Source organism: Saccostrea echinata, unplaced genomic scaffold, assembly GCF_033153115.1.
Source record: "Saccostrea echinata isolate AGI-Se365-2 ecotype Australia unplaced genomic scaffold, CSIRO_AGI_Sech_v1 ptg000030l, whole genome shotgun sequence".
In the NCBI taxonomy this organism is placed as follows: domain Eukaryota; kingdom Metazoa; phylum Mollusca; class Bivalvia; order Ostreida; family Ostreidae; genus Saccostrea; species Saccostrea echinata.
In genome coordinates, this window is record NW_026889779.1 from 11332724 (window position 1) to 11358185 (window position 25462).

At 32.6% G+C, this 25462-nt stretch overlaps 1 protein-coding gene across 1 annotated transcript; it reads right to left on the bottom strand.

Annotated features, from left to right (window-relative positions):
- Window positions 1-672: 672 nt before the first annotated feature.
- On the bottom strand, window positions 673-24945 carry LOC133196335 (glutamate receptor 2-like). The gene is made up of 17 exons (XM_061332244.1): window positions 24752-24945; window positions 21744-21938; window positions 21407-21649; window positions 16736-16938; window positions 13546-13599; window positions 12881-13042; window positions 7833-8012; window positions 7579-7686; window positions 6675-6767; window positions 5757-5918; window positions 5329-5675; window positions 4915-5113; window positions 3601-3848; window positions 3360-3465; window positions 2992-3138; window positions 1990-2124; window positions 673-1100 (listed from the first exon to the last, which is right to left on the bottom strand). Exons 1-17 carry the CDS (start codon window positions 24861-24863, stop codon window positions 1014-1016), a joined length of 2781 nt encoding a protein of 926 aa, XP_061188228.1. The 5' UTR covers window positions 24864-24945; the 3' UTR covers window positions 673-1013.
- Window positions 24946-25462: the final 517 nt, after the last annotated feature.

Consider the following 25462-nt stretch of genomic DNA (forward strand, 5'->3'; position numbering starts at 1 on the left):
AGAGTTGCAAGCTTCTCTCTTTTTATGTCAGTCGAAAGTGATACATATTTAAAAACAGCTTATTGAGGCAAAAGGATTACATTATCGATATCATATAGTGCATATTAGAATACAAAAATAGGAAAAATATGTATCGATCCCAGATTGAAAAAGAAAAAAATGGAAAGGGGGGTTCAAGTCCCCAAGTGCCCGTGACCTCTATCAACTACTCTTGTAGCTGACTTCTGCATGCAAGAAGCGCGCTGGACCGAATGATCTTGCCACCCAAAATTCCAGTATAAATAGGCGAAATTTTCGATAGTCTCAATTCAAGCCCAGGAGGACTATTAACTACGATTATGGGAAATGTTTTGTTCTAGAAATAGTAAAGGAATATGTTAGAAACACACGGTTAGTAATATTTGTAGATGACAGTTTAAATATACGGATAAAAAAAAACGAGAAAGTGTATTTTTGTGCGCAATGAATATTTTTTCAGCGGGTAGCACTGTAGCTCTTTGGTCGTCCATCCTAATTTTTTTAGTACAGCAAGCTACAGATCTGCAGTTACATGTAAGTCTATAGCATTTTACTGTATAAACCGATGCTTTCTGTATTACCATGCATTATGTATATGTGTGTTATCAAATAACATATATGGATATGGTTATTTGTTTTTATTCTGTCATATTGTATAAAAACAGTAGCATACACAGCCATACAGTATGGATAAATAATAAAAGAGTTTTTTGTTTCATAATAAGTTATATATATCATGTACATCAAATAAACCTTTAAATATAACAAAGGTAAAAAAAAAAACAACAAACAAACAAACAAATCAATACAGTAGAGGAATGCTGAAGAAGCTGCAATACTGCAATAAGTGTTAAATTTCCCCTTAAATTCCTTAGCCTGCAAATCCATGTATTGAAGAATTTGAATTCTTTTACATTTTTCAGGTATCACCGTCATCCAATCTTTTGGAGTGAAGAACATTACAGCCAAGGACATCTCCAACAGATGACGGGTTCTCAAATGGCCGTGCCCGTCACGATAGCCTCCTCGTTGTTTTCGTAGGTATCCACTATTATCAGCTTGCCCGGTGACGTCGTCTGATACTGAAGGGAGCAAATTATATAGCGTGTAAACAAAATACAGGTAGAAAGTGTAGTCCTGTTCTGAGTAACGTGAAATAGGGGGAAAGTGGTACTATGTAATAGTTTCATTAAATTTTATTCAGTGGTATAGGAGGACTTGCGGATAAAAGATGGCCATGGGTACCCACAACATTAAATTATCTAGAGGTCCTGTGAGCACTGAGATCACAGTGTGATGTCCTATTTACATTCACTGAACATTATTTCCTTTATTTATTATAAAAATCATAATCGTTTATCAGTCAGTAAACGCCACTTAGCAAGCCGCCTGCATAGATTTCTTGAGCAACGGCTCTTCCATCAATTATACATACAATGACATACATTCACTATAATACAATATTTAGCATATTCATTTTTACTCTAAATGTTTTTTTTATACAGATAAAAATATAAACAATAAAATGCTTTCTTTGGTTTTTAGTATGGAAATTAAACGTCGCATCTATTGCAGAAAAATTTACACAACCCGCTTACACGGGTTATGTATTTTTTCTGCAACAGCTGCGACATTAATTTATTCTCGTACTTACAACCAAAAAAAAGAGCATTTTATTGTTTAAATAATGTCAAAGTGTATTTCTTGGCAGTATTAAATGCGATTCTGTGAAAGTTCCAGTGAATTTATTCAGAGGTTTAGGAGGCGCTGCATTAAGGATTGCCATAAAGTAGGAGATGCACAATGCCACTACATGTACGTTTCATTAAATTGCAATCAATGTTGTAAGAGGAGTTGCGGATAAGGGATGGCTACCCTAAAGTAAAACAGATGACTGATGGACATCCCCATTATTGTATACCCCCAATTTTCAAGTGGAGGGGTACTGTATAATTAAAAAAGCATACATACGCCCTTATTTTCTTGTGGTCCCGATTGCTGATTGGGACGCAATGGCGTGTCTTCCCCGGAGTAAATGTTGTCGACAGCATGTGTTTCTTTCTTACCATTTATTTTCTTTCCAAGTTCCTCCAATAATGTTTTCGCCTTTTATCAAAATAAATTATATTTCAACTTAAGAGGTTGAGTGGTATTTAATGATATCTTTATATATATATATATATATATATATATATATATATATATATATATATATATATATATATATATATATATATATATGAAAGTCATTGAATGGTTTCTTCCCTTTTGACCGCGACCACGGAATTCGGTGATCAACGAACTTTTATTTATGATAGAACAGAATGAATTAGATATCAACATATCAATAATGCTATATCTTTTGTCAAAAGTTTGATCCTTATGAAAATTGATGAAAACCCAATTAGTAATCTAAATAACCATTTTTTAAAATTTATCTGAGATTCAAAGCTCAAAGAAAAAACAAGTTCAAATGGTCTAAATCTTCCAATCAAGAAAAGAAATTAAGTTAATGAAAATATTTTTCTGAGCCATAAGTATTAGTATAATCCAATTAACTCAAACTGAAAGAAACCTTTTTCATGCACCACAGCAGATTAGCCTATCAACAGAATGACATCAAATGTGTTCAAATAGTTTTTTTCGAAAGTAGTAACGTTATTTCTTGCCAATTGATGATGCATCTTTGCAATATTTTTTTTTAATAATATGTCTGCGACGAAATCTTATTGCTCCATTTTTGTTTTAATTGGAAATCAGCTCTTCAGAACCGTAAACATAGCTTAAAACTCTATTATTCCCGTCAATGAAATATTCAAAAATTCATTCAAAGTAAATTCTAATTCTTAATGTTCGCAGAACATAAAGCTTAATTATTTATAATGAATTTTGTCTTTTATATTGAAAAAGATACGGTAAATTAAAAAATACTTTATATTCCACACAAATATACTATATCGAATTTGACTATACCTTTACTTTGTAGCACTGCTTTCTGATTCGATTGTGAATAAGGTACTCAATGACTGTCGTCATCATTGCTATAATTAAACCACCAATCAGAATGTGAAACATCCCCGACACGTTACTGAGGGTCAGTGATCTCTTTTTCCCTCCATCCTAAAATCAAACACTGTGAACATTTTATCTTTTTTCTATCTCCAATTTGCAAGTTGCATTTTTTTGGTAACTCTCCTTTCAAACAAAATAAATTGTTAATTTTATATCCAATTTGTATAATTGCATTGATTTCAAATATCTTTTCGAAAGAAGTAACTTATTAGAACCAACATATCATAAAAAATTAGAAATAGAAAAAAAATCTCCGCTTAATTTTTTACCGCTGTTCCTGTTCCACATCGCCCTTTCTCTACCCACCACCTGGTCTCTAGCTTCAGAAGCTGACCAAGCTCCCCCAGCCTCAGAACCTCCAAATTTAATCTCCTTCTACATAAAACACGATACTGATATTTGAAGACTGATGGTCAGAGAATAATCTACCAATTCTCAACTAGACTAAAATTAGTTTTAATTATCAAAATAGTGTAGACTAACTGGCATTGCCAATAAACTTTAACGAACCCTAATCCTTTTCTGTGCTTTTTGTTGAATGCGATTCCATAGTTGATGCTATTTATGAGTCCCCCGGTCGGCATAGTTTTACACGGTTTTTGCTGACTAAGATAATCATTAAATACTCCTTCTAAAATGAAGGCAAACTTCCCCTTTTCCTCGATTACCTTCCTCCATCCTTCCTCATTATCATTGATATCCTTAGTGTAAAGAGACATTACAGTCCACATGTTTTGATATGTTAAAACTCTTGAATCCTGAAATAAAAAGAACCACGTATGCTAATCCTCGATTCCCAAGTAAAACTTGATTGAATGCAAAGAAGAGTTCATAATTAATTGATTAATAATTTTAAAACCAGTGTCAAAAACTTAATTATCCTTATTTACGACTCTTTTCCAAAGGGGGGTTGAAAAATTTATCAACCTAAATCAGGCTTTAAAAATCGCTAGATTTTCAAAAACGCATGGAAATGGAAATCTGACCATTTAAACTTTCCGTATGTTTAACTTATGTAAAATTCAATATAAAATATTGATAAAAGATCTTATTTTATGTGTAATCTCATTTGAAATTGATTAATTGTTTGATCAATAAATGACCAGTTTCGCAGTTTTTCTTTTTGTCTGTAAACATATCCCCCCCCCCCACAACAAAATCTTTGGTATGAATTTGTGAAATAACAATTCAAAAAACACCTATAAACAGAATTTTTTGTTTCACGGGGGGGGGGGGGGGAGGGGGGTATGTTTAAACATAAATTCCGTTTTCCGTTGATTTCTATAGTGAAAAACACAATTTTTACCAAAATTAATGTTATCTCTCTTAGTTTTCCCAAATAAGTTATAATTTATAAAAATTCATATAAATATCTATATAGATATGAAAAATCATTCAAATATATTAACTTCTGAAATTTGACTTGGAGGTAGGCGGCAGAACAATACTATCGTTCGCAGTTCTTTGAATTAACACTGTAATTTCAAATGTATACTACGAAATAATGCTTTTTATTCATTCATGAATGAGTAAATTTTTAAAAAGCGAAACTATACCAAAGAAAAAAACAAAAATAGTGCATTTTTGTAACGAATACGTGTTATGTGTATGCCATTTATGCTTATAATATTAATAATATTAATATAATATTAATATCATGGTTGAATATTTATAGTTTACTTGGATTTACTGAAGTTTTACAATACACATATTTCTTTGGGGATCTTATTAATAACCATTTCCATAGGAACCACCTACTCACACTCTAAACCGCTATTTATTTTGTCATAGTAGTTAAGCAACATCAAAACACTCTCAATTTACCTCGAAAAATTCTTGAGAAGAACCCCCTCTAACAGTTCCGTATTTAACCTTAGTTTGTTTCACGAGGTCATCAACGCTTCTTATTTTAAAATCCATGCTTTCTACGGTAAGGAAGGCTGCCAGATTTGCCGTGTAGGATGCCACTAAAATCAGAGTAAAAAACCACCAAGCACTTTCGGCACACCGTCCAGAAAAAGACCTGTAATGATCAGTCAGATCTCACACCAGAATCAGGAAAATACCACAGGATAGAATCAAAAACAAGAATAAAGACAAATTTCGTATATTCCTTCACCCTGTTGCAAGAAAGTATATTTTCCTTTTATTCAACAAGGTGGGAGTCATATATTTTGATATTTAAGAGAAAGTATGCTTCTTATATAACAGAGAAGTAGTAAAATATGATTTGTTCACCTTGGTGATATATCCGATCCCTGTTGCATAAGGGCTCCAAGTGAGCTCCAAAGAGAATTCGCCAGGTTGAAATCACTGGATGGTCCCTCCTCAGAATTTTGGGACCATTCAAATGGACTAAATCGTCCAATCAGGAAGAGAATCACACTGGTCGTGAGGAAACCAATGGCGATACACAGCCAAACATTTTTGTGGAGGGGTTCTTTAAAGGAGAACATTCCAGGTTTTCTTTTTTCTGGCTTATAGATCATTAGACTCAAACCTGTTCGCATAAAAGGTTTGGTAAAATCAACAACCTTCTGTCTTTCCTTTGTTATTGTTATTGGAGCAAACGCTAGATCCGCCTCCTATAAGAAAAACATTTTTTATTTTCATTACAAAACCTTATTGGGTGCTATAAAGATGATTCATTTCATGTTATTACTTACGTTATCAACAAGCTTTTTAATTAGATTGCTGAACGATTTGTTTGTCTGTGTCTGGATTACAAACGGTTTTCTGAACACATTCGACTCGTTCAGAAGTCTTATAAGATCAACAATATATCCTTCTGTTGTACCATTGGGAGTTTTGTAGAAAAATGGTTTTCCCTTTTCAAAGAAAGTTATTCAAATATTATTTTTCTTTTCAAGTAAAACCTAAATGCGCTATTATTAATGTTATTTTAGTCTAATTACTTATATTTATTAGAAGCACATTAAATTATATGAGGCTTGCTTTTGCTCTAACCCTCTTGTATATTTTGCTACCTTCCATCCGTTAAGACACTATATTTAAGAAGTAAATCGGGACATTAGTCAATTTAACATTTTCTTGAATTTTTCTCTGCATGTCTTTGTTATTAAGGATAAAAACACAAACGAACTTTTTTTTCAGATATCAGCTTTTAAAACGTCCAATAGATTTATGTTCGTACAGATAATTTGAATAATGTTTACCAGAGTAAATTTAGAAATTTTGTAATAAAACGTGTGCAAAAATTTGTATAGATTTATACAGAAAATGGCACACAATCTCAAATTTGAACACCAAAGAATACTTATGATTTCTTAATATTTTATTTGTGTCATTTCTAATCAAAATTAGTCAAACATATACTAACCCATGCATCGATTTTTCGTTTGTGTTATTTATCTTTAAGCACCAGATCTTATTTTCTTACTGAGTCAGTATGAGAAATAAATTCAAATAATGTGTCATTCATGAAAAAATTTCCAAATTCTGAAATCTGAGTCAAAGACAAGACAACATTAGTTAATACTTTTTTTCTCATTTTGCAATATGCTATCAAAAAAGCTTCACTCGACATTTCGATCCAATTTCCATTACCTAAGGAATATACATACTATAACCGTGGCAATGACCAATGGACGCTCCTCTCCAAGACTTGAGTGATTATTTTCGAGATGAATTCCTGTTTCCGTCGTCCATTTTCCAATCTGATTTCAAAATAAAATCATATCAAAAAATATATAAATGCTGAATGTTTAACCAAAATAATAATAATGAAAAATAAATAAAACAAAACAAAGTAAATTTAAAAAAAAAAAGGAAAGGAAGACAGACTTGTTTTTCAAATATAGATATTTTTTATGGTGATAATCAATAAGCATTTCCAGAAGAGGAACCTTTTAAGATTGAGCAACAAAGTCATAAATATTTTAAGAGTGTTAAAGGAAATAAGTAGCTAAATCATTCTGCAAACAATACACAGGAAAGTTTTGTAAAAATTAAGTTTATTACTTTTCAGCATGTAGTTATTATAAATCTGACACGCCCTCTTCCCCTTAGCCCTTGATCTGCTGTCAAAGTATTATATATTATATGTAGTCGATAATGCGTACATTTAAGCATTGAATCATTATTTTTTTGAAAGATGTAGTCTCATAACTGCAACGGTGTATGCAAACAAATTGAGTAACGCGCATTGCCTTGTCCGCAAATGTGATTTATTTTTCAAAACCCCTGTATTATCCTTCGTGTAAGTTACAATTAATGGAAGAGACATATATTGCAACAGCTGTTCAATGTGAGCGTGAATTTTGATTTTTCCCTTATGATGTTGCACTTGCACTGCGTTCAATGTTTGTGATGTCAAAATAAAACGCATCCTTTAACCTTTTGAACTCCCCGTCTGTGTTGTGGTGTTTTGAATGTCGTACAATATACGTGTAGCTTTCCACACGCTTTATAAGCAAAATACACGTGAAATGTAAATATATTAGATATATACACAAGAACTGTACATACCTCTTTTAAATGTGATCTAAAACTAAAACCGAAAAGTCGGAGTCCATAATTCGTTCTATATCCCCTCTTATTAAAACGAATGCGGCCAGAAAGTCCTTCCAATTTTGTCTGCAAAATACAGGATGGATTTTTTTAAAACTTTTTAAAACAAATAGTTAACTGCAAAACATTTTCCATTTCAGAAAAAAAGTCCAATGTTATTAAGAAATTATTTACTTCAGTGATTTTAGTCAGAAAACAGAATTTCGATGGACCTTTTTAAGTTGCTGAAGAAGCAGATGACTAGTATTGTCGGCGCAGGGATTTCCAGAAAGCGCTGTATCACAATATTTACATCTTCTGATGGTTCCACGCCTTGTTTTTAAATAATCCCCAATGCTATGAAGGGCCGACGACAACAGGGCCACGCTATCTATGAATAAGGCCGCCTCCACCTGGTAGGTACAAAATCTTTTACCATGTTCTTTGTTATTATGGGAATTTATTGCTCAGATAAGACAAATAAGGCAGATTAATGTAAACAAGTTAATTTACAGTGTATGAGTACATTGCTATGCCACATCAACTTTGCAACTGTTAAGGATGTTCATTTGGTAAGTTTTCTCTAAACCATGCATGAATTTGAAAGGGGTATTTATGGAACGCCGGGACTGTCTTATATGAGGATTAAACATTATATGCAGTGTTCTCTTCATTATATGTGGTATTATTTTAATTATATGAAGTAGTTTTTACAGTTTATCGTGTGCAACTTCCATTATATACAGTACTTCTTTCATTATATGATGTAGATGTGTCATTATATTATGTACATCTATCATTATATGAGGTGTTTTTATCATTATATGAAGTGCTTTTAACATTATATGCGGTAGATCTACCATTATATGCAGTGAACACAACAATATATTATGTACTTCTCACATTTTATACAGTATATTCATCATTATATGTAGTATTTCTGTTATTATGATGATGCTGATCGTTAAATATTATGTCCGGTCCTGTTAGCATTCCGTGCGGTAGATTTTGCATTTCGTTATGATGTAGACACAGTATTATATGCGGTGCTTTCTTCTTTATGTGTATGATCTTTCGGAAGCTACCTTTCGGAACTCTCTGTTAAAAATTCAGTACCTTGAGAACTCCGACCTTTCCTGTTGAATTCAGTACAATAAAAGCCTGCGTATATAACAATTAATGCTCCGTGAACAGGTTAAAATGTTTTTTTAAAGATATGAAGTAGGGTAATAGAGTAAAATAAAATCCATTCTATTACATGGTATGAAGTAAAGAGAGAGAGGGGGGTTGTTGATAGAAATATTTTCGGAGTGGAAAAAAATTTGAGGCATTTTCTATCTTTTTTGTGAACATTATGACTTTCAAAAAGATTCATATCATATATAGGACAATCAATGTCAAAAAAGATAATAAAAACAGGGGCATCGGCAAGAATTTGACATTGGGGAGGCGAACTGGATCGAAAAGGGGGGAGGGGTCCTAACCAACTAAAATAAGACTTCAGCCAAAATCTTGATATTTTTATTTTCTGATTAATAAAGAACAATTAAACATGCAACCAAAATAAAATGTTTTATGTGATTTAAGTTATATTTACTATAGATTTAAAAAACCGGAATATTTTTAATTAGCTAGGAGCTGGTGTTTTTTTTTTTTTTTTTTTTTTTTTTTTTTTTTTTTTTCGAAACGGCATAGAAAGAACTTTGAAGGGTTTATGAGGTAAAGATTAAAATACATATAATTTTCTATTATTGTATAATATTTTTTGTTACTCGCCGAAAGAATGCATAGTTATGAAATTTAAAATGAACAGGGTGATTAATCCTTCATAATCCCCCCATTTTTGAAATGCAGAAATGTGTATGACATTAAAAAAAATCATCTGAAGTTGTTTTAAATAGTATTTGTTACCCAGTATTTTATTATATTGCTTTAATTTTAATAGCTTACAACTTAGATTCATCAAAGATTTCCAAACATCGATAGACCAATTCATTAGACAATGAACAGGCCTGTTATACGCGGGGGGAAGGTGTCAGGAAGGGGTGCTCTAATTTTTTACCTATTTCTCCACTTTTTCTGAGAATAGTTTTTTTTTTTTTTTTTTTTTTTTTTTTTTTTGCTTAAGTTTCGATATGTAAAAATTCATTAACTTAGACGCTGCTGCTCCCCCCTTTTCATCTTTCATACACACTTTCTGTTGCTGTCAGGTCGAAATCGGGTAAATTCGAAAAGAAAAAAATACCGACAACTTAGAGAGCCCCCCCCCCCCCAAAAAAAATAGAATTTCCAAAAACGTTGCTAGCTGTGGGCCTGATGAAGAATTTGTAGCAAACTTGCACGTAGAGCGATGGATACCATGCTTATTGTTTACAAACGCCAGGTACAGGTATATACTAGTAATTATACACGTACATGTACATCCCAATTTGCGTCTGTGTAAACAATAATATATAAATATATATATATATATATATATATATATATATATATATATATATATATATACATATATATATATATATATATATATATATATATATATATATATATATATATATATATATAAATATACGGTATAACTGGGTAATTTTACCACATATCATTTTAGAAATAAAATCTTGAAGTACAACCCACGACTCAATACATTTTCTGTTCTGAAAATCGTTTATCTTTTCCTGATACATTACATAACATTCACACAGTATTTAACTAAAGACAATTTCAGCAATTTTTTTATACGCCATAGTTTAACAATTAATACTATGGAACAATAAAATTATTTCAGTAATAAGTGCATCTCTCTCTCTCTCGTTGTAAACTACAGAAGTATTGATATGACTTCGAAATTCCTTTAATTAAGGAATAACTGTCTTATTTTTTGGATTCATGATGTGATCAATCGAGTGGCTTGCGTGATAATTTGCATAAACGCCGAAGGCGTTTATGCATAAAATTATCACGCAAGCCAATCGATTGATCATCGTCATGAATCCAAAAAATCTGACAGTTATTCCTTATATTTACATGCTCCTGCAAATTCCCGTGCTAATAGCCCCGCTTCTGTCTCTATTTGTCCCGCCCCGCACGTGATTTTTTTTTAACCGCGCCTATCGATGAACCAGTAGATTTATGTAGAAATAAAGTATTTTTACAAGTTGTAATTTTATCTCGGACAAAGACATTGGAAATGTAAATATTATAGGGATAAATATTGTGTGGTATGTGATTATTCCGCGATGCTTTGGCTGACGTGTGGTTGATTACCAATTATTAAAGATAACCCAAAATCATTAAGAATTTTTATATCTATAAGAACGAAAAAAGGTAGAACTTTCTAAATCTAACAAAGGGGGTTCCGAAAGGTAACTTCCGAAAGATCATACACATAAAGAAGAAAGCACCGCATATAATACTGTGTCTACATCATAACGAAATGCAAAATCTACCGCACGGAATGCTAACAGGACCGGACATAATATTTAACGATCAGCATCATCATAATAACAGAAATACTACATATCATGATGAATATACTGTATATAATGTGAGAAGTACATAATATATTGTTGTGTTTACTGCATATAATGTTAGATCTACCGCATATAATGTTAAAAGCACCTCATATAATGATAAAAACACCTCATATAATGATAGATGTACATAATATAATGACACATCTACATCATATAATGAAAGAAGTACTGTATATAATGGAAGTTGCACACGATAAACTGTAAAAACTACTTCATATAATTAAAATAATACCACATATAATGAAGAGAACACTGCATATAATGTTTAATCCTCATATAAGACAGTCCCGGCGTTCCATAGGTATTGCTTTGGTCCACTTGTGATTATGAATATTAGGTATTTCAAATGATGCAATCTTACATCGACAGCAAAGTGGTTTGATTTTACATGCACTTTTCTAGTGTAATCTAAAGAACTACTTTTTCCAAGATAAAATTGATTTTAGGCCACTACCAGCGTTGTCATATTGTAAATGTTGAATTTACCGACTGACAGTAAATAAATTTGCATATAACTCCGTCAATTCAAAACCTAAAATATGTTTATTTTCAAATTGCTTGTATCAATAATTGTTCTCTTTACTGTTTACATGAGTTCTCACAATCTTTCCAAAGAGAAGTTATCGATATTGTGTAATTGTTTTGTATGTATTACAAAGAGAAGTTATCGATAGTGTAATTGTTTGGTATGTATTACAAAGAGAAGTTATCGATATTGTGTAATTGTTTGGTATGTATTGCAAAGAGAAATTATCGATATTGTGCGATTGTTTGGTACGTTTTACAAAGACAAGTTATCGATATTGTGTAAATGCTACATGTGTCGGTATGTTTTACAAAGAGAGGTTATCGATATTGTGTAATTGTTTGGTATGTATTACAAAGAGAAGTTATCGATATTGTGTAATTGCTAGGTATGTTTTACAAAGAGATTTGATCGATATGGTGCAATTGCTACGTATGCATTACAAAGAGAAATCGATACTGTGTAATTGCTAGGTGTGTTTTACTAAGATAAGTTACCGATATGTTGTAATTGCTACATGTAGATATGTTTTACAAAGAAAAGTTACCATTATGGTGTAATTGCTAGGGTTGTTTTACAAAGAGAAGTTACTGATATGGTGTAATTGCTAGATATGTTTTACAAAGAGATGTTAACGATATGGTGTAATTGCTACACATGTTTTACAAACAGAAGTTACCGATATGTGTAATTGCTACATGTAGAAATGTTTTACAAAGAAAAGTTACCATTATGGTGTAAATGCTAGGGTTGTTTTACAAAGAGAAATTACCGATATGGTGTAATTGCTAGATATGTTTTACAAAGAGATGTTAACGATATGGTGTGATTGCTAGGTATGTTTTACAAAGAGAAGTTACTGGTATGGTGTTTTGCTACACGTTTTACAAAGAGAAGTTACCGATATGGTGTAATTGCTAGGCTTGTTTTACAAAGAGAAGTTACCGATATGGTGTAATTGTTAGGCATGTTTTACAAAGAGAAGTTACCGAAATGGTGTAATTGCTAGGGTTGTTTTACCAAGAGAAGTTACCGATATGGTGTAATTGCTAGATATGTTTTACAAAGAGATGTTAGAGATGTTACCGATATGGTGTAATTGCTAGGTATGTTTTACAAAGAGAAGTTACCGATATGGTGTAATTGCTACACATGTTTTACAAAGAGAAGTTACCGATATGGTGTAATATTGTAGATATGTTTTACAAAGAGAAGTTACCGATATGGTGTAATTGCTAGATATGTTTTTATTCTTGCCCCCAAGCTCTTCGATAAACGCCTCTTCATCAATAGGCGTCTCTGCTAAGAACTTGAACCCGGTTATATTAACACCGCCATGCAGAAACCGTTCTTTTAGGAAATCCCCATACTCTTCAATGTTCTGCAATTTAGATTATGTTACATTAGAGTTAGTAAATTTGTATATGATACAAGTATGGTTTCATAAGAATTAAATTGTTAATCAAATAATTATCATAGCATACATTTTTTTTGAAAAAACATAGTGTACAAAAGTGTATCTCTTTATAGTGTGAAAAGAGAGATAAATCAATGATTTGTAAAATTGACTGTTCATATTTTTACATTTCATTTGGCTCAATTTTTCTTTTCGCAATTTTACTGAAGATTTATTAACTGGTTAGTCTCTATATATATCCACTAAATGGTAAGTCTTTATATCCTCTAAACTGGTAAGTCTCTATATTCTCTAAACTGGTAAGTCTCTATATCCCCTAAACTGGTAAGTCGATCTCTGTATCCTCTAAACTGGTAAGTCTCTATATTCTCTAAACTGGTAAGTCTCTATATTCTCTAAACTGGTAAGTCTCCGTATCTTCTAAACTGGTAAGTCTCTAGAAAACAAATGTTTGAGTTGATACTTACAAAGCCCCCAATAATGATATGGTATCCATTTCTGTTCATTCCAGAATCGATCATCTGCAAAACATGTGAAAATCTGAATATAAAATATCGATGTACAAAAAGCTGTTCAGAAGATTAAAGCATATCATTGATCGCTAATGAACTTCCTTATGTAAACTTATGCCCTGTTCACACGGAGAGTTTAATTCGAATTAAACGTAAGTTACTGCGAATTAAATTTGATCCGCGTTCACACGGAGAATTTAATGCGAATTAGTTTAATTCGAATTAGTTTACTGCGCATTAAATTACTTCGCATCAGCTCCGTGTGAACGCTAATCGAGGCTAATTCGAATTAAATTTTGACGCATGCGTAAGGGCAGAATTAAGTCACAGGTCACATGCCGGTGGTCAAATATAGGTACTTGAGCTATTTTTGAGTGGAAAACATAGGAAAATTATGTTAATCACTAAAATGTGTACAGACACTATGACATTATGTCAAATGTATCTGTTCTGCACAATATGACGTGATTTGTAAATGACGTCATAATAGCCTCACTGAATAGCCTTGTTGTAGAAATAAAATTATAATTCGCATTAGTTTACTTCGCATTGGCTGTCGTATGAACGCAATTTAATTCGCATTAGTTTAATTCGAATCATTTTATGCCCTGTTCACACGGAGAGTTTAATTCGAATTAAACGTAAGTTATTGCGAATTAAATTTGAACCGCGTTCACACGGAGAATTTAATGCGAATTAGTTTAATTCGAATTAATTTACTGCGCATTAAATTACTTCGCATTATAGCTCCGTGTGAACGCTAATCGAGGCTAATTCGAATTAAATTTTGACGCATGCGTACATGTAAAAGCAGAATTAAGTCACAGGCCACATGTCGGTAGTCAGATATAGGTACTTGTGCTATTTTAGAGTGGAAAAGAAAGGAAAACTATGTTAATCACTAAAATGTGTACAGACACTATGACATTATGTCAAATCAGTGGTCAAATGTATAGATCTGCTAGGCACAATGTGACGTGTTTCACAAATGACGTCATAATAGCCTTACTGAATAGCCTTATTATAGAAATAAAAATTTAATTCGCATTAGTTTAATTCGCATTAGCTGTCGTGTGAACGCAATTTAATTCGCATTAGTTAAAGTCGCATTAGTTTACTTCGCATTAATTTACTGCGAATTAAACTCTCCGTGTGAACAGGGCATTACGTTTAATTCGAATTAAACTCTCCGTGTGAACAAGGCATAAGTTTCAGCAATACGCTAAACCTGCTACTGAGTTTGACTCTGAACTTTGATATTTCACCAAAGAAAACTTGCAAAGTCATAGGGGATCTTTTATTTTGCTTATGTTAATGATCATGAGGAACTAATAATCAGTAAATAAATATATCAAAGTAACAATAAATACTGTTAAAAAATTTTAAAAATAAAAAATAAACGCATAGTAAAACTTTAGTGACATATTGAATATTAGGTTTTTTTTAGTAGAATGATGTATTGATAGTAAAGAAATGTGGGAAAAAAGGTCTACAATCTAATTGTCATAATTGCTCAAGACTTTTACAATCAGAGTCAGTTCAAGGTCATTATTGATCAATATCTGGTATGCCCCCTCACCCCTCAGACACCAGTGATGGCTAAAACGGCATCCAAGGTGACGCAAATGAGTGTATTACAAACTGTATGGGAATAATGTAGAGCTTTGGATATCTGCTACATATTCTGGGGTTGCAGTTGTCTTTGGCGGATATGCCTATCCAGTTTATTTTGTCCAATGCGTAATCTATAGGGTTTAAATTTGGCGAGTAAGTCCTAGGCAGAACAGGATTTTGTGACTTTGCACAAGAATGCGTTTGTCAAACGAGCCGTACAAGTATGTGGCTGCGTATTGTCAGATTGAAATACAACTCCAGAATGCTGCATTATTGGAAAGATGTGTGCAGATAGGACATCGTTTCGAGTTCCGTTTTGCCGTCAAAGTTCTTTATATACATGTATGATCCAGATCAGTCCTACTTGTATATAATACCGTTTTCCACATCATTGCACTACCACCATCAAATCTTTAAACCTTCCGGAGGCAGTGTTCTAACATTATGCACTCTGACTCTTACATCAGGCTTTTGAAATAAACATTTTGGACTAGTAGCTGAACAAAACTGTTCAGCAGTGTTTTCTGCGGCCTTACTCTTTTGAAGTCAACATTTCCGTTGTTATGGAGTCAGAACAGTGGCTTAAACATAATTTCAGAATCCCGTAGTCAATATCAAACAGTCTTTTTTATATTCTGTGACGTGCAGGTATGGTAAATGCTGTAGATGACGTCATTCTGGAACGTTGGTGAAAATAAGCTATCATGTGCTGCTGATGTAACGCATGGTCTGCCATATTTTTGGTGATCATTTGTACCATGCTGTTGGTATCTGTTTTATAGGTTAGATACAGGGCTCTGTGCAACATTAAAATGACCAAATTTTAGCGTTTTGCAAAAATCAGTCCGTGAGTTTTGTAGAATGGCTGTGAAGTTAGTAATAGCGTTAAATACAATGCATTTTACTCGAAGAATGAATCACATCCATCAATTTTAAATTATTCTCAGGATAGTATTCCTATTATGCGTTTCTTTTTTTAACAGTATATTTATTTAAAAATAAGAGGTAAATCAATCCTTCTTTGAACAACTAAGTTTTGGTTTGCGAAACAGCGAAGAAAAGTATTCTCATGTCTGACCCATGAGTCTAAATACTAGAGTTAGTTTGCCAAAGTAAGAGGTAAATAAGCAATTGGGATGAGAACAGAAACTCGTACTGAAACGCAACAGGAACGTATCTAAAACACGAGAGAGAGAGAGAGAGGACACATTCAAGGGTGTAAGAATTCAAGAAATACATTCAATGTATTTCGCTCTTTGTTTGCCCTTTGTTCCCTTAGCAATACATTCTGTGCTTTTATTCTCCATTTATCTTTCGCTCAGCGTTCGCTCTGTTCACTCAATTTCGTTCTGCTTTTGCCTCCGTCCGCTTAGAGTAAAAAGTTTCCAGACTGAATCTTAATTCATTTGGAAACCAAAGCATTAACTGTTTTCGTGTGCATACACATTAATATTTAGAAAACACCCGGACACCTTTGTTGCGGGAAAAAGATAAAATAAAAAATTAAGCATTGTAAACAAAGGCTTTTCACCATTCTCATCAGCCGTGTGGTGGCAGCTTTTGATCCCAAATCCAGAATGAACACTTTCTGACTAATCGTGGGGTCCATTCTGTCCATGTGGTATAGCTCAGAATATACGTTATGGTCGTTAGTTGAGATTCTATGGTAGGAAACCTGAAAACTTCCGTTCTGTTTCCATTGTAGCGTGGCCAATTCTTCCATCCTCCAAAGACCTATATTAAGAATTATGAAAATATCATCATTATATGACTTTTTTCTGGGGCTTTAAGGCTGATAAACAGTTAAATTAAGAAATGTTCGGGATATGTTAAAATCTGCATAAAAATATAAATGACATACAAATAAGTATTTTTCAAGTTGCTATAAGATTTCAAAAATACGAAACATCTGTCAAATATTTCTTTCTTAAGGAAGAGATTGCAAGGGTCCATGAAAAATATCCGCTCTATGAATTTTTCTCATTTTTACATATAATTTGCCTTACGTTAATGGTATCATAATACGAAAATGTCAACCAAGGTCATCAGGGTTATAAGAAAGATATGGTTGCCATGGAAACCACCGTTTTTCAATATTTTGATATTTATGTAGAGAAATTTTAAGTATGCCATACAGGTATCAAAATTAAAACAAATTAAATAATTTTCACCTGATATTAAATAATATGCTTTATATTCATTGAAAATAAAAACTGTATCGGAAACTATTGATAGTTGCAGTAATACCAAAGTTGCTTTGGGGAGTAGTCATTGTAAATTTGCAGTAATATTTTCACCCCAAGAGCAGTTTTCAACGTCTTGAATAAAAATTGCCCAATGAATATTCCTAAAATTAATATATTTTGTAACAATTATTATAAGTGACTTATGGTTAAAATATGAAGTGGGGTCATCACATTCTTTTTTAAGCTACATGCATTTCAATACCCCCCCCCCTTCCTAAAATATTTAAAGATTTCATAAATTCTAATCTGATGGTTTGTTTCTGAACCTTTAATATGCATAATCTGTTTAAAAAACTATAGAAAATACGTATAGATTAATAAATAATTTTTTCGGAAAATCTTGTGGTGGTTGCTCATTTTATACGTAGAGCAGAATGATAAAAGTATCATGTACCACCTGATACGAACAGAGTGTACACAAAAAACAACAATATGCATTATATTTTTTTTTTATTTTCCCATCTCCAAAATATTCATTCCGATATTATATCAATATAGGTATATACATTCTAAACCAGTGCACAGTGGTCCAAGGGCCAAATCGTTCATGCTTTGAACACTCATCGAATTCTCTGCACAGTGACTTGGAATCGGAAAAGGGGGGGGGGGGGGGTAGAGTCACTTGAACACATTGAATGAATAGGTTATTTCAGAGAACTTGTACCTGCAATATATACTGTATATAAAAATCCTAGCTATTATCTTATTTGACAAATTTTAGTGATTTGCTATTTAAATATTTACATTTGCAAATATTTTTACTTCAGATTCATTTTCTCATGAACTAGGTAAGCCTACATATATCTCCATTGTGACGTCATAATATCACACTTGACGTCAAAACTATAGTGCAAATTGTTTTGTTTCAAAAATAATCGGTGAATGACATTTATAAATTTGCGCTTCATGCTCACGCGGTTCGTAAAATTTGCTGAGGTGAAGCGTCTTTGTTCATGTCCTCGTGAATTTTAAAAAAAGTTAATTCATTTTTCAAATATATTCCTGTGAGCATGATGAGTTTAAATGTTTTTTTTTAATGTAACGTTATATGCTCAAAATAATTTTCTCTCTCTGGTATACCTGGTACCTCCGTAGTACTGTCAGAGTTAACCTCTCTTAGTTTCGTCTGTCATTCTTACACGCGTATTTTTTGCTAGATTTGTGAAAACTTGCAAAAAGAAACTTTTCTTTTCTGCCAGAAGAAGTGTGTTTAAGTTTCGATTTTTTACCAAATACGACGCATAAAACATTTTACCACAACAAATGCTTACGCAATATATGTGCCGACGATTCAATGTTTACATGGTCGATGTAAGAATTGAAAATGCTAGAGAAGATCTTACAAATGAAAACAATTTCCTCTGCAATATTTTTAAAAATACGTTCATGTCAAGCATGCGACATAATTCCTATAGTAAAGAAACCGATCTCAAATAAAATTCTAATATTTTAAATAAAACTAGAGGACATAAAGATCCAGATATGAATTAAATTATTCATGAAATAGATTTCAGTGTTCAGAACTACGACAAAAGGTAGACGTGTCAAAAGGAAAAAAACACAGGGATAAAAAAATAATCTGCGTCGACGCTCACCAACACTCTGCAAAATCACATCTTTATCTTATTCTTTCTCTGTTTTAAAAATATTGCCACGAAGACCTTTTGTCATGGGCGTAATCATAATCACGCTCTTTATTCACCTGTTATTCCGGAAATGGTTACCGTAAATCTTCTTTTTTTAAACATCACATGAGTCGATCACGTGACGCCTTGCAATCGCTTCCTTAAAGCAGATTCATATTGAAATAAAAAATTTTAAAAAATCTTCCCAAAAGCAATATCTATTCAGTCACATGCAAGAAATATCTTTGAAATGAATAGGGACCATTATGAATATTTTTTACATATAAGTGCATGATATCTCATTTTCAAACATTGACTCCATGTGTAAAAAAAATCCTCTGTACCAAAAAAAAAAAAAAAAAAAAAAGGAAAAAATCGTATCCTGATTATGAATGCATAAGGCCAAATAAAAAAATATGTGTGGTTCCGGTTACCCGACCTTCCCTATTTTATACCACCGACCCTAAACTTTTTTTTTGCAATTTCCATATTTTTTCCGGAATTTTCCCTGATTTCCATCAATGGCTCCAGTTTAAGTTTTAGTTTCAGCAATGACGGCCTCCTTGCAAAACATAGTGCAAGTGTTTAATAGTATTAAGTCCAAAGCAAGCTAGCATGTAGGTGTCCCCTACCAATATTGACTAGTATATTATCACATCACATCTAAATGCCATTTGCAAAGCAGTGATAGGTATTATTTAGAAAAATTAAGAAAATCATTTTGTTAAAAAAAAAAAAAAAAAAAAAAAAAAAAAAAAATTCCTACCTACCTACCCTAATTTTTTTGGAAGTGTAACCGGAACCACACATATTTTTTTTGTTTGGCCTAAGGAAAAACAGACATCAATTTTAGAAATATTTAAGCAAGGACATTGTGTCTGGAATGCATTGTTGTGTATGAATACAATTTTAGACATATGATATTTTCTTTTTAAAATCAGGAAATAAAAATCAAAAAGACAGGGTATAATTTAATCAGAAAGAGATATTTCATTCAACAGCAGATATTTCTTTTTTTTAAATTGAGATATATATCATCTCTTGCAATGAACATAGATCTATTTTCTTTGTATTTAATTATAAAATATGATGTAAGAAAAAAGATACATATTATTTTGAATCCATATCTTTTTTTGCAGGAAAGATAGCTCATATTTTGAGATATACATCTCTTTGCAAATAGTAATAGTAACAGAAATGATATAGGGAGATAACGAACAGTATTCAAGTTCAAAGTCCATTTCAACAATACAATTCGGGAGCAGAGCGAACACGGACCTCCGAAAACATCAGAGGTAGGATCAGGTGCCATGGAGGAGTGAGCATTCCCTGCCGACCGATCACACCCGCCGTGTGCTCCATGAAAAATCCGTAGATAATTCACTATGTAAATACTGTAATGGCCTAACAATACGTATGAAAAACATCTGTAATCATTTAACTTAATCATACGTTGTATTTGCTGACAAGGTCATTGTATCGACCATAAAACCTGCGAAATGATGACTTCAAACGAGACTGTTGATATCCTTGTTTCATCAACTTGTTTGTCAATATCTTGCCTCGTTTTAGAAATTGTTTTAATAATTGGGAGACAAAAACCCTATAAGCAGGCGATAGGGTATATTGCTACATAAGAAAGGGAAGTTGACGATTGAAAAATTGAAGTCATCATGTTTATCATAAAGCTTTGTTGTTGGGTTACCATTAAGTCTTATCATTAAAGAGAGTTCTTTTTTGTAAAGAGAAATTAATCTTTAATAAAATAAGCATATCTGTTAATTTTAGACATTTCTTAAAGTTGTGAGATACCTCTTAAGACATATCCTTCAGATAGATAGATCGCTATACCGTAAAATGTATATTTCGTTTTACAGAATATCTGCCTTTAAGAAATATATTTCTTATACACATAATATCTAGTTCTGCAATTTTGCGCAATTTCTAACTATGTTATTTTGTGTTCAGAAATGATTTTTTTTTTCAAGAACGTTTTTCTCACTAGTTTCGATGCTGATATCGTGATGTACATTACATGTCGATTGAGAATGTTGGTAAGAAAATAATTCTTGAATATTCATTACCAAAGATCACGAAAAGTTCTCTTGATTAACAGATTTGTATTATTCCAGTGGACTTTTGAGTTTGATTACTGTTCGTTAACCTTCATTTTTCACGTAAGAGATATCGGAGATTTAAAATTCAATTTCTTAAAGGTGTCTTGCAGAAATAAAACTTTGGTGTATAAAAATATAATTATTAACAGAAAGACCTATCGTATAAGCTGAAGATAAAGGTACTACTGATAGAGTATAAACCTTTATGTCATACCTTCATCGCTGTCATACATATAGTAGACCTTATGCCAGTTGTTGTATTGTATATAAGCTACCACCGCTGGAATATATGATGGAGTCATAAACACACTGTAATTGTCTCCACGATGATGAATGCGAGGTCCAGTAGACACAATAAATGGTAACTCAAGGGTACGACCGAAACTGTTCACAACCTCCATTGAGTCCTTCGTTGCCATGGATACAATAGCCAGCGACTCTCTGAGTTGGTCACAAACTGCAAAATGGCAAAATCTACTAAATAAAACCGTAACAAATATGGTAGACAGGTATTTGGTTGATTGGCACAAAGCAGTAACTGTTCAACTTACCCGCTCGCTTCACTTCAAAGTTATTACTGATGTTTGTCCGAATAATGGAATCGGAGAGGTATATCTTTCTACTATTGTTGGTAAGGGTAATAACGTCCCCCACAAGACAACAACTGCAGCTGGTGTTCGAAATTTTCAGAGCAATCTTAATACACGCATCGATATCACTGGGGACAGCAGTGTCTAGAATGAATCCTATAAATCAAAACATATCTATTCATAAATAAAAATTTGTTCTTGTGTGTTTTTCAAAAATAAATAATTTTTTGATTTCCCTATAGATATAACTCGCAAACCAACCATTATTTTTCAATGAATGCATATGTTCCTTAGCTAAACTTTTACAATGCTGATTTATTAACCTTTTTTTATTCAAAAAATGCAAAGAATCCCTGCATTAGTGCACATAATTTATACACCACATGTATTTAACGATGAGACACTAGTATTTAGTTTTAAACGATACTCACTCTGTTTGTTGAACGTCCCTCTCGATAATTTTTCACTCATATGGGGACGCCACCACTTGTCGGTGGAGGGCTGCAAAGTTAGACCTATACTCGGCACTCAGGGCCATTGAACAGTGAGGGATCTTTTTTGTGCCAGTACTGCGACACGGGACCTCGGTTTATACGGTCTCATCCGAAGGACCGGTCTCCACGACCCGCAGTGGGATTCGAACCCGCGACGTAAGGATCAACTCCTTACACCGCAACTCTAGAGCAAACGCACTAACCACTGCGCAACGCGGGCGACTATACTAATTTTTAATACTTCATAAAATGAAAAAGGTGAAGACAAAAAAGATTGATCGATCTCAAAAAATCTATAAACAATACAATTCTGTGAAGAAGGCATAAAACACGGTCCCCAGGAAAATTCCAGATGTGGGATCAGGAAGTTAGGAGGAGTAAGCATCCCCTGTTGATCGGTCACACCCGCCGTGAGCCCTTTATATTGATAAGGTAGACAGAACATTCCGTAGACAAATTCAGTATAAAAACAAAGGCCTAACAATTGGTATTATGAAATAAGCCTGCCAGAATACGACCCAATGATAGGTTATATTTGCTAACAAGGTCTCATTTACCGACCGTAATGTTCAAAAACAGGTACCAGTATTTAATTTACAGAGAAATACGAAGACATTTTTTTAAAATTAGTAACATTCAGCTCATTACCAGAGAGACAACTTCGCCTGAGTCATATAAAAGGTTACATTTTCTTACTTGAAATGCTTTTTCCTTATACTACATTTTAAAATGATTATTTAAGTAATGATACGTTTTGGATTTTAGTTGCTCGAAACTTTGCAGAAGTTGTTCAAAATTTTAAGATAATGTCAAAGGCACTTGATATATAAAGTGTACTTGTGTATCTTTTATAAACGTTGCATAACATGAAACTCTTCCATGTTGAGAAGGAATTTGTCATAAGCCTCTGCTCACTCATACAAAATTTTGCTTTAATTTTTATGATTTTCCGAAAAAATGTATTTTATAAGTAAAATACAAAGAATTATATCATACCTCGCCGGGCATACTAGTACATATGTAATTAACAAAAAAGACATTTCAACTTGGCAAATTTATAAAGGAATAATAGACTTTTATGTCATAAATAATCCTCTCTTTTATCAGAGTATCAATGAACATTAATCTTGATCCAAGAAGTAAGACAAAGTGGCTGTCTATATCGTAGTAACATATACGTTACCGAACTTCTTAAGAATGTAAATACATACATGTATTCTGATCATTTGATCAATATAAAATCTCACTCGCGGGACTTCTGTGTTGTAGCTGACCTCGGTGAACAAGTTCGGGTTACTTGCCCTTTTTACGCATTAATATATACATTATTTATCTAAAGTGGCTATGAAGGCAGATCTTTCCTAACATTCTGGACCTAGGGTGATTAAGACCATAAGGACTGGACAATGATTACTCACAAAGTACGAACTGTTTTATGCTTTCTGCTGAATTAAGAATCACTGCTTTTGATCAGGGTTGACATCATGCAATCTAACATTGATTCAGTAAAGTTCTTAAAATTCAAATCAAAATTTGAACAACGTATTACACTGGGATTACACTTCATTTTTTTTTTTTTGTTTCCTAAAATGTTTTTTCCAGATCTATAAGAGATCGTGAAAATTAATCAAACATTTCTCCAAAGGAAGAATTTTTTACTTAAATAATTTTAGGCACATATATTTCACATTATTGACATAAATTAAATTTACTTTAAAAATGCATAGTTAATGGCTAACGATTGCATTTCTGTTTTTCAAACACAAAGTACTCATGGGAAGGGATACTGCATACTGATGCATTTATGCCATTAGCCGATAAAATAAAATATAGTACATTAATTTTATCATATGACAGAGGGAACATTTTTTTTTATTTGGAACAAGATGAGTATGTCATTAAACAGACGGAATCAGTTGTGTCACTCTTCCATTAGCACTTAAACTTGCAGTGTCAAAGATTCGTCGGATTTTGATATTGTCATAGATAGTCGGTGTACAATTTATCTTAAACTGCAATAACACATTTCAAACATAAGGCCCAAAATCAGATAAATATTGTAATCTTTTGAAGAATTACGAAATAAATTACAGAAGGCTCGTGGCTAAAAGCAATACTGCAGATTTTTAGATTACACACATAATACAGAAGGAAAAAGTAGAACCACACGCTTCTGCTCATGCTTAAATACTGACAATTTTTCATTTAAATAGCATAACCCTTTTTTTCCTGATTTCCTGATTGATTGATCCATTTTTAATAAGAAAAACTTTTTCATTTCAGGACAACATGATACAAATACGAAAGTTTTGTTTTGTTAATGGATTTTTCTTCATGAATCCTGAACGTAAACTCAACCGAATTAGAATGAATAAAATAGGAAAAGTTATTTACAATTGCTTAACAAATTAAAAAAAAAATCTTTGACTTATTAGCTATTATGAATGGTGAAGCATTCAAGCTCTTTCTGCTTACCCACTTGCACCGTCATGTTGTAGGGAGTAGTTTGACTGGTAACAAAGGTGTGCAAATTTTCCCAAACCATCAGGTATATTCCAAGAAAACATATTTTAGGCGGTAGATACATTCTTGTTCAAGTCCGTGAAAAAGTATCCGGATTTCAATCGTCAATTCCATAGTCACGCATGCCCATAATATCCCGAAAAATTAGATTACAAAAAGTGTGATACACTGAAGAGGCCAAGTTCTCATTTATATTTCATAATGACAAACTCGATATTCTCCTAATATCAAAGTTTGGTTTTCTGGTTTTAATTGAATCATCAGATGGTGTCTGAATGGTTGGGAGTATTGAGAAGAGAGTGAGGTGATATAATTGTAGAAACAGACCGACGCTACGGTTCCAATGGGAGAAGTCGAAATCAGGAAGGGAGCGATGGGATTCCGTGTCAATACAGCGGTCTCTGTAACAAAACTAAAATCGAATTGTCTGACGATAGAAGTAATGACTTGTAAAATCAAAAAGTTTATAAATAAAAGTTAGCTTTTTATGTTTGTCATTTATTATAATTATTATAAGCTAGATAGTTTTTTTTTTGTTAGAAAGTATTGAAAAAAATGGCGTCATTGCCTTAATAAGACTGCTGTTCTGATAAGTAACGAATCTAGGAATATTGCTATAAAACCTGTATTTTGTCGCGCGAGTGGCGCAGTGGTTAGAGCCTC

Excerpts from the sequence above, each read along its gene's own strand:
- LOC133196335 (XM_061332244.1), bottom strand. The coding sequence starts at position 24,863 with ATGTATCTACCGCCTAAAATATGTTTTCTTGGAATATACCTGATGGTT. Across the intron at positions 16,939-21,406 it reads TATGTATGACAGCGATGAAG|GTCTTTGGAGGATGGAAGAA; the intron begins GTATGACATAAA and ends TTCTTAATATAG. Across the intron at positions 3,849-4,914 it reads CTTCTCAAGAATTTTTCGAG|GATTCAAGAGTTTTAACATA; the intron begins GTAAATTGAGAG and ends TTTTTATTTCAG.